At 42.1% G+C, this 13,344-nt stretch overlaps 1 protein-coding gene across 1 annotated transcript; it reads left to right on the top strand.

Moving 5' to 3' along the window:
• The first annotated feature begins 490 nt into the window (after window positions 1-490).
• Window positions 491-12,363, top strand: LOC131220229 (uncharacterized). Its single transcript, XM_058215187.1, has 8 exons — window positions 491-524; window positions 8,505-8,585; window positions 8,964-9,046; window positions 9,490-9,605; window positions 10,258-10,374; window positions 11,528-11,640; window positions 12,099-12,241; window positions 12,353-12,363. Exons 4-8 carry the CDS (start codon window positions 9,501-9,503, stop codon window positions 12,361-12,363), a joined length of 489 nt encoding a protein of 162 aa, XP_058071170.1. The 5' UTR covers window positions 491-524; window positions 8,505-8,585; window positions 8,964-9,046; window positions 9,490-9,500.
• Window positions 12,364-13,344: the final 981 nt, after the last annotated feature.

Raw genomic sequence — 13,344 nt, 5'->3', positions numbered from 1 at the left:
GACCTCGACCTTATATCCCGACCTTAACTCCGAACTTGACCTTAACTTTGACCTCAACCTTCGATTTGACCTCAAGGTCGAATGCTAACCTCAACCTCGAGGTTAGAACGAAAATATCCACAGAAAATCATACACCATGTATGGGTGGGATTCCCCAGCGAAGTCTTAGTTGAAGATTATGCCAATCGAGGCATAATCGGAGAAATATTCACTACCACGCTTATTGTGAGTCCAAACGCTTGACTTAGGCATCAGATGGTCCCTAACCACAACCAGTGCCTCTAACTTTTTCTTGTTCTCCATTAAATTGCAGGTACCTAGTGGCTCGCAAGAGGTGGAATAAGATGAACCATATTCGAGTAACAACATACCATATGATGTTTCTTCCAATCATTGCATAATACATGCACCTCTCTTAGTTTAAAAAGGGTTTTTGAAAATTCAATTTTTGAAATGATAGCTTAAAAAGGGTTTTTGAAAATTCAAATTTTGGATGGTTATTTGGAGTTGCTTTATGAGAAGAGGTACTGTTTGATTTTATATGAAGATAAGAGAGTAATAATTTTTATGGATGAAAATTTCAGATTTTTGAATTGATTTAATGCTCTATTACTTTGAAGTATCTTTTGCTGGCTTAGCTAAAAAGACAAAAAGAAAAAAAAAAGAAAAGAAAGAGAATTGTAATGTTTTGGAGTTGTAGTATATCCATGCTATCCATCCATTTTTCCAGATCATTGTAAGGAACAAGTTAAAAAAATGAACGAGATAAAATCTCAAGTGGACCACACTATGTGAAACAATGGTGATTGAAGGCCCACCATTAAAAAACGTCCTAGGGCCCACCGTAATGCTTATTTTTAATACAACCTATTGATAAGGTCACACAGACCTGGATGAAACCGAAAACAAACAAATATCATTTTGATCCAAAACTTTTGTGCCCCACAAGAAGTTTTTAATGGTCAATCACCACTGTTTCCTGTAGTGTGGTCCACCGGAGATTTGGATTTGTTTCGCTTTTGGTCTCATGCCCTAAAATGATCTGGGAAAAGGATGGACAGTGTGGATATACTACACACACACATCAAGATGGGCCCCACTGTGTTGAGATAGGCCGTGGCTGCACCTGATCTACTCTCACTGAACATGGCCCCATTTGTCAAAACTAAAAATATGTTTCCATTATCTAAAGATGCTGATCACTCTTCTTACCACATATATCATCTTCCATTTGATTGCGGATAAAACTAAGAAGTCTTTAGGAAAATTAAAACCATTAAGAGGAATGATCACATTCACCGATGAAGCTCATGTGCGGCCCGACTCACATTCCAATGCATCATGTGTGTAGGACATCCAAGCGGTGCATATGGTCTGTGAGACATGTAGATTGCTTGGTGCGATCATGCTGGTCCCCTCATCAGGTGGGCCATCCAGTGAGAAAATGGATAGTTCGGACTGGACCTGTTAATGATCGGATTGAAAGAAAATGGCCAATGGGTCATTGGATTTTAAAGTCGCCCGTGTTCAGATTGATGGTCGGGAACTGTTTAGAGTGAAAGCTTGATTTTGGACCATCAGGTCTTAGGGATGTGTGTGATGGAACGTTGGATGGATGGTATGATGTGTTTTAGATAGTTATGACCCTTGATGATGATGGAGTGTTGGATGATGTGTATGTAGAAATTGGTGAGCCAGTTGGAGTAAAAGTCCTCCTCTTTGGCTGTCTACTAAGGTTGGAATCTACTCCACATGACTATGTATAAGTGTAGTAGGCTTGAGAAGCAAAAAGAGAAGTTTGCTTGCAACTATCTCCATATGCATAAACTCCCACAATAGCCCCTTGGTCCCCATAGACTCCATCTTTGTTCTCGAATGGGTGATCCCAGGTGGACCCAACTAGATCAACGATGAGGATAACAAGGAGGATTTCCAGGAGTGTTTGGCCTACTACCAACTAGGTAAGAGCTTTAACTATTCTATCAACTTTGTTTTTCTTATCAACAATGATAGTCGAGATCTGACAATGGGTGATCTGCTCTGCATTCCATAGGCTACACCACTCGAGCCCGGTGTGAAAATTTCCCTGTATGAATCACCCCCGGTAAGGAGTCTCGAACACGAGACGTTCCGCTCTGATACCAATTTGATGCAGGACAATTAGTCACTTGCTCTAAAAGCTTGAACTGCAAATCAATCTCTTTATCTCATAGCCCAGGCCCCACATTGCATGGGCTAAGACCTCGGCCAAACCCCCTTATGGGCCCCAGTTCACATGGGTTTCCGCTTCACACGGCCACTCACCCTGTGTGTGTCCCCACATCCCACAGGCTACCCCACTCGAGCCCGATGTGAAAATGCCCTTGCATTAATTAGCTTTGAAAAACTCATCTGAGTTAACTCACTGACTCATCGATGTCGATGGTCACTGGCATGAGCTGCTTCTACAAGGGCGATCTATATCTCCCCAAGAAGACTTGGATATTTCATTATATAGTTCATGCTGAAAGCAAAGAGATGCAGAAGCTTTTCTGTGTATTTGAGACAATCCAATGGGGTTGAATATATAGATATTACAATCATCTATACAAGGAAAGAATAAATGTAGAATTCTTTATCTATATAAACAAGATATATATAGTATGGATATACAAGGTATGCGAGCTGTCTAACATCCCCTACTGGTCATCGACAAGTAATAGTTTGCTAACAAGAAAAGAGTGACGTGCAGACGTGAGGGATTTGGTGAGAATGTCAGTAATCTGATCATGAGATGCCACATGTGGAAGAGAAATGAGCCCAGACTGAAATTTTTCGCGGATAAAATGGCAGTCAACTTCAATATGCTTCGTCCGTTCATGAAAAACCGGGTTAGAGGCAATCTGAATTGCACTGAGATTATCGACATGGAGTGGAGTAGGATTCTGTAGAGGAAAGCCCAAGTCTGAAAGAAGTCCACGTAACCAGACGAACTCACTACACGCAGCTGATATGGCCCGATACTCGGCTTCTATACTCGATTTGGAAACAGTGGCCTGCTTCTTACACTTCCAAGAGATGAGAGAAGTGCCAAGAAAAATACAGTAGCCAGTGGTAGATCTTCGTGTGAGAGCGCATCCAGCCTAATAAGCATCCGAATAAGCACGAAGATCCAGAATCGCCGTGGAGGAGAAGAACATAGATCGATCTAGAGTGCCACGAAGGTACCGTAGGATGCGTAACACCGCAGTCACATGAAGAGTCCGAGGAGCAGAAACAAACTGACTGACGACTTGGACAGCGTAGGCAATATCAGAGCGAGTTATAGTTAAGTAAACCAGACTCCCAACCAGATGGCGGTATAAATCAGGCTGTACAAGTAGATCACCATCGTCACGGCCATAGTGAACGTTAAGTTCTAAAGGAGTCTGAACCGTCTTCTGATCCGTCAATGATGCTAAGGCGAGAAGATCCTTGGTATATTTATGCTGGTTGACCAGAATCCCATGGTTAGAACGCGAAAATTCAAGTCCAAGAAAGTATGTTAGATGACCGAGGTCTTTCATCTTGAAGGATGCTTGCAGAACTTCCTTTAAAGTCGAAATGCCAGTAGCATCGCTACCAATCAGTAGGAGGTTATCAACATAAACCAGAATAATAACAATGCCATGAGCAGTGATGCGCAAAAATAAGGATAGGTCATGACCACTTTGAGTAAAGCCAGCACCCATAAAAACATCGTGAAAGCGTTGGAACCATGCCTGCGGTGACTGTTTGAGGCCGTACAGGGCTTTCTTTAGACAACATATCTTATTGTCGGGAATTAAAGAGCCAGGAGGAGGTTTCAAATATACGGTTTTCTGGAGGTCTCCATGAAGAAAGGCATTTTTCACATCCATCTAAGAGAGTGGCCATGAGCGAACAGAAGATATAGCCAGAAGAGTACGAACAGTTTTCATCTTGGCCACAGGAGCGAAAGTCTCATCGTAATCATTTCTGTATTCCTGTTTATATCCCTGAGCGACAAGTCGAGCCTTGTATCGATCCAATGACCATCAGACTTGAGCTTGACAGAATAAATCCATTTGCTACCAATTAGCTGTTGGTCAGCAGGTCGAGTGACAATGTCCCATTTATGGTTATCATTTAATGTCACAAGTTCTTCTGCCATAGCCTTCTTCCAACAATCATGAGCGGCTGCCTGAGAATATGAAGTAGGAATAGAAACAGTATCCAGAGTAGCATTCATGGCAGACATAGAGCATATCAGGCGATTATGCGCTCGAAGTTCACGTGCGGAACGACGTATTGAGGTAGGTTCAGGATCCACAACAGGTACAGTAGGTTCGGGTTGAGTAATAGGTAGTGGATTTGTACATGGTCGACGTGAATAAACCTGCAATGGACGAGGGAGAGTACTCGAGGCAAATGAAATTTCAGGAAAGGTGGTTAGACCAGAAGAGTTTGGAGTGTGCGGAGGAGGAGGAGAGGAATGAAATGCAATATGTTCAAGAAAAATAACATGTCGTGAAACCTGAACACAACGAGAAACATGATCATAACATCAAAAACCCTTTTCAGTTTTCCCAAATCCTAAGTACATACATTTGACTGATTTTGGAGATAGTTTATTACGTTCACGTGAAGCCAGGTGAACATAACAGATACAACCAAAAACACGGAATGTGGAATATGTAGGAGGTAAGCCGGTAAGAACAAAGTAGGGAGATTTACTGTGTAGAACTTTGGTTGGCATCCGGTTAATCAAGTAGACTGAATGTAATATGGCTTCCGCCCAGAAGGAACGATGAACACCCATAGTTGTCATCAGGGTGTTGGCAGTTTCAACAATATGACGATTTTTTCGTTTATCCACCCCGTTCTGTTGTGGAGTATCAGAACAGGTGGTCTGATGAATAATCCTATGACTTTAAAGAAATGTATGAAATTCGGTTGAGAGATATTCTCCTCCTGAGTCAGAGCGGAGAGTTTGAACTGCAGCCTGAAACTGAGTCTTCACCATAGAGTGAAATAACTTGAATTTTTCAAAAGCCTGTTACTTTGATTGAAGAAAGTAAATCCAAGTGTACCATGTGAAATCTTCAATGAATATAACATAATATCGTAATCCAGAGAGAGACATAATTGGTAAAGGACCCCAGACATCCGTATGCACAAGTTCAAACATAGAAAATGATTTTGTAATACTTAAAGAAAAGGGAATACACTTGCTTTTTGAAAGACAATAGGAAGAACAAGAATAATCCAAATCATTTTTATTAAGAGAAATATTCCTTAACATGCCAGATGAAATTAACTAAAGTAACCAATCAAAATGAGGATGACTTAGGCGAAAGTGCCACAATTTCCACAATTTATTTGTTGAAGAAATATCTGATGAAGATGGAGAAAAGAAACAACGATCCGGAGTAACAGATGTATCAAAGTCCAGCACGTACAGACGACCATGCCGTCTACCCTTCCCAAGTACCTTCTCCGTTACCAGATCCTGCACAAAACAATAGTTGGGAAGAAATATGACTAAGCAGTTATTGGATGTGAGTTGACTAACTGAAATTAAATTGGAGGAGAGGTTAGGGACATGAAACACATCACGAAGAGTGAATTGACGATGAACAGAAGGAGAGAAAGCCAATGAACCAATGGACTGAATAGGTAGTCTAATGCCATCCGTAGTAGAAATAGCCTTATTGCCGGTGTAGGGACGAATGTCACGAAAATGGGATACAGCATCGGTCATATGATTTGAAGCACCCGAATCAAAGAACCATGTACGAGATGGGGATATACCTGATATACCGGTCGCAGAAAGGGCCTGAACGATTTGTTGGAGCATCGCAGGAGTCAACGGAGATGAAATACCTTTAGCAGAAACAGTAGGTGGAGAACCACTAACAGACGGCTCGAAAGAAATAGTGGTAGTAGTAGTAGAAAGAGCACGACTACGGCTACGACCATGACCACCATGGCCACGGCCTAAAGAAGATGCATAGGCACGTGTACGGTAGTCCTGAATACCATGACCAGTCCATCGACAATAAGCGCACCATTCTTTACATTGAGTGACAACATGACCCACCTTGTTGCAGCCGTGACAAGTCAAATGAGTGGAACCACGTGTTGGTGTCGTAGTAGGCACAACAAACACCATATCAGATGACCTCGGAGTTGAGGAAGGAAGAGAGAGAACCTTCAGTCGTTATTCCTCAGCCAATAAATCATTAATAACCGAATTCAATGAAGGAGGAGGGCTACGGTTCAAGAGAGCAGCCCGACAATGCTCAAATTTCGGACGCAGCTTCATAAGAAATTATCGTTCTTGCGCACTCTCGCGCATAGATTGGAATATCTTAAAGTCATGAGGAAATGTTGGATCCATCATAGCCATCTCTTTCCAAATAGTGACAATTTTGGAGTAGAATGATTGAATACTATCATCACCCTGAGTAAGGTTAATGAGATCCTGTTCCAGGCGGTATAACCGGGCAGCACTACTCTGTTGATAAATTGTCTGGATGTGCTCCCACATTGCCTTAGCAGTGCGATAAGGTGTGAGGCCAATAGCAATGGACCGATTGACCGAATCAAGAATCCAGGTAATAATTCGTCCATTGTTCATGTCCCAATCAGCTAATTTTTCGGCATCTGTAGAAGTGGGGATAGAAATAGATCCATCAATGAGTCCCCACAACCCACGACCCTTGAGAAAGTTATGGAAATGGATGACCCATAGAGAATAGTTGGTACCATCAAAACTACAACGTGGGGCCTCTGTACGTGATGAATTCTTATCCATTGTTATGAAGTAATTTAAAGTACTCAAAGAGTTACAGCAGAAGAAGGTGCAAGATGTACCATACAACAGGAGCAACAGTATGGAACAGCAACGGATTTGAACAGAGATACCCAAGCAATTGTAGTTTCTGGATTTGGCCGAATAACACAGCAACAACAACGGATTTGAATAGAGATAGGATTCAGACATGCAGATCTCCAGGATGGAACAACAGTAGTAGTAATAGGTTCGAACAGCAACAGTATTCGGAAAGCAGATCTAGAGCAGCGACTGGTTCGAACAGTAGCAGGGTTCGGATGAGCAGATCTAGGACAGGACGAGCAAATCTGAAGCAGAGGGTAGCCAGATGTCACAGGGGCGGTCGGATGCGCAGGAACAGTGACCGGACGCAGCAGGGATGACCGGACGGCGCAGCAGGGGCAGCCGAATGATGTAGGAGGGGCGGCCGGATGATGCAGGGCGGTCGGATGCGCAGGGACAGTGACTGGACGTAGCAGAGATGGCCGGACGACGCAGCAGGGGCGGCCGGATGATGCAGGAGGGGCGGCCAGACGGTGCAGGGGCGGTCGGATGAGCAGGGGCAGTTGCCAGACACAGCAGGGGTGGCCGGATGATGCAGGAGGGGCGGCCGGACGGTGCAGGAGAGGTCGGATGAGCAGGGGCAGTTGCCAGACGCAACAGGGGTGGTGATCGGACAAATCGGATCAGGAGGCTCTGATACCATGAAAGCAAAGAGATGCAGAAGCTTTTCTATGTATTTGAGACAACCCAGTGGGGTTGAATATATAGATATTACAATCATCTACACAAGGAAAGAATAAACGCAGAATTCTCTATCTATAGAAACAAGATATATATGGTATGGATATACAAGGTATGTGAGCTGTCTAACACATGCCAACAAGTAGTTGACGCAATGCCCGCTGTTTTCCGTAAGGTTGTTAGGGTGATCTAACAGATCTTTTTTAGGTGGACAACTCTTTTTATTCCACATATTTCTCTCTTCTACTCTTATTTTTGGTTTTTCTTCTCAAATTAAAGAACCTGACATGAACGTGGCAGAATTGTTTATTCAACTCAGTTCCGATCTTGTCTGATTCGGCTACCAATGCTGAGTCTTAAAGCCACTTATACTGTCAGGATTTCTCTGTGAAGAAAGGAAAATAAAAGAAGAAGAAAATTTATTTTAGTTTCATGAACAAAAACTTTCAGTGTGTTTTGAAGCAGGAATTACATAGGCTTACACTTCAGGATATGACTGTAGCTCGGATCCTTAGTATGCAGTTTGTACAAGCAAGGTCCATGGCTTATCTTTTATCTGGTGGACCCCACAGTGGATGGACCATGGACCAAAACGTCCCCTCGGTGGACATTGCCAACCCTTCCATCAGTGAACCACAAACAGACTTAAGAAAATAGTACAGCACCGATCCACATTCAACTCAAAGGAGGCCAAATATGGATGGTTAGTTTCTTCAAATCTAAGAGCTTTTAGGAGCATGGTTCATATTGGGCCCCATCACATCAGTTGTCTAGATCAACAAACCATGGCTGCTCTTATACAAACTGAAAACCACGAATACTATGAATATTTTCGGTTCTCTTATATTGTTCCACATGCACCATCTGATTTCCCTATATAGAAGGTCAGCGACGATTGAGTTGGAAACTTCATGTTATCCACTGAAAGTTCATTTATTGTAATTAGGTCATCGAGCCGGGAACATGGACTGGATCAACTGACAAAGGCATTCACAAGCAAGTTCCAACTTGATTTTGCAACAAGCAAGTAAGATTACATGACCATTGTTCAAAATTTCCATCTCTGTATTTCATAATGGGTAAAGGTCGTGTTTGGATGCACCATGAGGTTGAATTGCAGTAATCATTTGAATAAAGTGGAAATGACTGAATTGTAATTAATTACCCTAGTGTTCGGACTGAGGGACCAACCACGCTATGAATTGCAATTACATTAATTCCAAGTTAGACTTGAAAGGAATGTAACTGCAATTTGAGAGCCATTTTTCAATGAGACTCCATTAAAATTTCATTATTTTTATCTTGGCTAAAAGGCTGTTTGCAATTCAATCCAGTTGAATCCATACATGCCCGAACATGTCGTCTCGGATATGACTCATATTTTTCTCTTATTGTTACCATACAGGGGTGAGACCATTCTACACCAATGTGTTTCTATTATAAAAAAAAGGTCTGCTTCTGAAATTCACTTAGCTGCCTAGGCATTGGGTAAGGATTAATAACCAGGATGTTTGATAATCGCACACGTGTATGCAGTTAGCACCACCCATCTGCATGCCAGCACACATTCCATACTGGCATGTGGTAAATATCCAAAACACTCACAAGGTTGGTCCAACCATGTAGATTCCAAAGGTTGGTTACAATGTATGAAGCAATTGATGGATAGAAAACCTTGTTTTAGCCATCAATGTCTTTTATATAGTGGCCCACCTGATGACCAGAGGAATCTAATATTTAGACCAGAGATTCTACACAGCAGGCCCACTTGATGGATGTCTCAGGTCTTGCAAGTTTGTGCAATCCTACGTGCACTAGCGTTCAGATGGGTTGGACTCCACGCATTTGTGGGATCAGCAAATCCTATAACTAGATCTCATCTTGCTGACCTATATTTTCCTTTGAGTGATACGGGACGTGTTTGTCTACAGTCTTGCTTGCTATGACTGTTGGGGAGAGCGAAACAGCAAATATAATTTTCAATGAATCGAATAATCTTTTATGTCGCATTGCTAAACAGAGCATTGATGCTGTTAGCTGCATCTTGGTATGTATTAGATTAGTAAATTCTTGCATATTTTGTTTCATGCAGCTTTGCAATTTGGTTTGGCAGGAGCATGTACAAGTCCAGCCCATGAGCTATAGACCTGAGTCTGGGTCTAGCCCACCCTGCCCATAAGCCAAGGAATCAGGTTCAGCCAGTCAGGCCCACTAGTGGTATCCTCAGTCACCAAATAGGCTGTTATGCTGGCCTGGACCCACCAGTCAAATACTTGGGTCCGAGAATATTAAGTAAGATGGATCGAGCCTTCTGGTAGAAGCAAAAAAACAAGTCAATTCCACTATCGGCCAAAAACTCAAGGCATTTCTTGTATTAGTTTTCTGACAATTTATTTTCTATCTTCGTTGAGGAGCTTTGATGTTTGTTTTACAATGAAGCAGTCTTGATTTATTGCAACTCCAACATGCATGTGGATGGCCCATGGTACAAAAATCACCCCAATTAGAGACTCCTAACTATCCGATTAAACATATTTTCCCTATGAATGTGGGCTTCGACTCATTTTTATTTCGCTGTCCATTTGTGTTCTGCACATTAGACAGGATTGCTTGTTCATTGTGGTTTGGAATCTTTTGGTGTATAGTGCGATACGGTTGCGTATAGTTGTATATAGTTCTATCTAAGATTTACTTTCTAGGCACTCAGGTCGCTTGCAATTTTGACATTTGTTGTTGGAAGTGGCGAAGATAATGCTGCTATGCTGGATGTTCTATGGGAAGTTGGATCATACAATACAGCTGATCACTCAGATATGGTACTCATGACTGTCCCACATAGTATAACCAGTGTTCGCTTTCAAAATCTAAAAACCTAAGGGAGTGATTGGGTGCTCAGTTGAAATGAATTGCTTTATTCAATTCGATAAAGAGGAAATGATCTATGTCGGGCTAGCCCCGCCCCATTCATAACAAGGGACTAGTCCTGTAACTTCCATTTCAATTGTTTCAGATCCAATTTGGGATGGGGTTTGGTCATCCTTATGAAATTAAAATGGTGCTTTCCTCTTTATTGAATCCTTGTATTGCAGTTCTATTCAATCCAAACACACCCTTAAATGAATTGCGATAACTTAAATTCAATATGGAGGAAATGACCTATGTGGGGCTAACTTCATTCCATTTGTAATGGACTAGCATCCTAGCTCTCCTTACAACCATTTAAGGTCCTTTTTTTATAGGTTAGTATGGGCTTGAACCTGTGACCTCAATGTTAAAACACACTGTCTACCATTGAGGCACAGTTGCGTACCCATTTTAGGTCCAATTTGCAATGGATGAAATTGAAATTAGGGTTTGGTTATTCTTATGAATTAAAACGGAACTGCTTCCCACTTTTATTCATTTCCTCTTTATTGAATTGTTTTAATGCATTTTAATACGAGGGCATTTTCACACCAAGTTCGAGTGGGGTCGCTTGTGGGATGCAGGGGCATACTTGGGGTGGGTGCGGCCCACGGAGGAGGTCTCGTGTTCGAGACTCCTCACCGAGGGTTATTAATGCGCATTTCACATCAGGCTCGAGTGGGGTAGCCCGTGGGATGCGGGGACACACTCGGGGTGGGTGGCCCATGTGATTTAGGGCCCACAAAGGGGGTTCGGCCGAGGTCTTAAGCCATGCGATGTGGGGCCTGGGGTATGAGATAAAGGGATTATTTCGCCATACTTTAACAGTTTGAGCTTTTACAACAAGTGGTTAATTGTCCTGCATCAACTTGGTATCAGAGCAGGAGGTCTCGCGTTCGAGACTCCTCACTGGGGGTGATTAATGCATGAGCATTTTCACACCGGGCTCGAGTAGGGTCCTGCATCATATTTCTTTTCCATCCAAACACACCTTTAACATTGATATTGTTATTCAGTAGTTGCAATTTCCAACTTCCTTAGAGCTCCAAAATTGCATGGTTATAGGTATCTGGAATCACGGATCCAACTCGTGAAGTCAGGGCAGCTGCCTTAAGTTCATGGGCATTTCTATTAACTACAGTAACCCGAGATTGGTTTGATTTTGGTCGGTTAGAAGAGTAAGTAGACACACACAAGCATACTTTGTGGACAGTATTTTTATATTTAGTGTATGGAATCAGTGTAGATTCCCTACAGACTCACAACTCGCATATGCCGATGTGACACACCTGAACAATCCATGCTGATCATCAGGCCTGGCTAACCCTGTCGATATCCTATCCCATAAATCAGGCCAATCCGCTCGCTCATTAGCTGGGCCACACACTCACGTATACAAAAGAAGTGAAAGATTAAATAAGATTCTTCAGACTTCCACATTAAACCAAGACGTGGCTTGCCTGATTAGAAGACCGACCTGATTGGCCAGGGCATCCACACACCGGGTCTACCTCATGATAAGCTTGGATGTTGCACACGTGTCATAGACATGTGTGAGCCGTCAGACCCTTGTCAAGGGACTCACACAAGATGTTAACATCTAACTAATAGGTTTTGTTTCTTGTGATGGATTTAGAGTATTTCCTTCTCTGCTTGAACTACTTAGAGCAGAGGATCGTGTTGTCCGACTTTCTGCTGGAGAAGGAATAGTTATTATATTTGAGCATTTAAACAATTTGAACTTGGATGTGGATAGATCTATTGTTGGAAGCGCGGAAGGTAAGCCCTCAAGATCTGATGGTCTACACGAGTTTTGGAACCCTCACAAAGCAAAAGATTGATGCTCCAACAGCCCGCCTATCTACAACTGGAGCAGATGGATCTATGAAGAGGCCAGATAAAACATGGGACGTACCCACTAGTGATTGCTTACTAGTGGGCCCCACTAGCCTAGGTCCAACATCTATGTCAACCTCTGCAGGTAGAAACTTCATTTCTGAAAATGCATATGAAGATGTCATTAGTCAGATGAAGGATTTATCTGTTGAAGCTGGGGGTAAGGGGACTTCCAAGAAAGAACTTAATAGTCAATGCAACCTTTTCTATGATATCCTGGAATCCATTGAGGTTAGTACTCTTATGGAGTGATTTTGAATGTTTGACAGATATACTGAAAGTAGATTTTTTTTTCCTTTGGCACCGATAAATGCTAATTGATGTGCTCTTCATGAAAGTTCTGTGAACTATAAATGCCACTGTCTCCACTAGGCCACCATGGAGATGTAGCCATTGTTTGGAGTATACCTGATATTATCGAAATATCCTTGATATTATCTGTATCTCCAGCTTGACGATACCAATAACATGGGTAGTCATACCAAGAACACTAGTAGTATCAGAAATTCTTGGTATCAGTGATATATTGCTAAGTATCACCAATATTTCGACGGTAAATTCCAGGTGTCTCTTGTATCGGTAATGAATAGATATTGCCAATGTACCGCCAATATTTTCGACTGTGTAAATTTCAGGTGTCACTTCTACGGCCAATGTATTGGCACTATTTCAATAATATTGCCAATGTATCAATATTGCCAAAAATCTGTTTATTAAAATAATAATAATTCATCCCATACTGTTACCATGCTTAACAGCTGTTACCATTGCTGCCTATAGATATAGATGGGAGGAAGGTGAATTTCTTATGAAATGCATGTTTGTGTGTGTGCGTGCGCATGTGTGTGTGTGTGTTGTTGTTGTTGGGGTGTACCAAAAGATGTTGGTTCGCACTATTTTTGGATTTGGGAGGGGGATGCTGGTTTGCATTATTTTTGGATTTGGATGTAACATCTGCATTATTTTTGGATTTGGATGTCAGGGGT

Source organism: Magnolia sinica, chromosome 12 (assembly GCF_029962835.1).
Source record: "Magnolia sinica isolate HGM2019 chromosome 12, MsV1, whole genome shotgun sequence".
NCBI classification, from domain to species: domain Eukaryota; kingdom Viridiplantae; phylum Streptophyta; class Magnoliopsida; order Magnoliales; family Magnoliaceae; genus Magnolia; species Magnolia sinica.
This window is presented reverse-complemented; position numbering and strand designations above follow the sequence as displayed.

What these genes read in the sequence shown, in the direction of transcription:
- LOC131220229 (XM_058215187.1), top strand. Translation starts at nt 9,501, where the DNA reads ATGACTGTTGGGGAGAGCGAAACAGCAAATATAATTTTCAATGAATCG. An exon ending in ATGCTGTTAGCTGCATCTTG is followed by an intron (nt 9,606 to 10,257) that starts GTATGTATTAGA and finishes TTTACTTTCTAG; the next exon opens with GCACTCAGGTCGCTTGCAAT. An exon ending in GATTTTGGTCGGTTAGAAGA is followed by an intron (nt 11,641 to 12,098) that starts GTAAGTAGACAC and finishes TGATGGATTTAG; the next exon opens with AGTATTTCCTTCTCTGCTTG.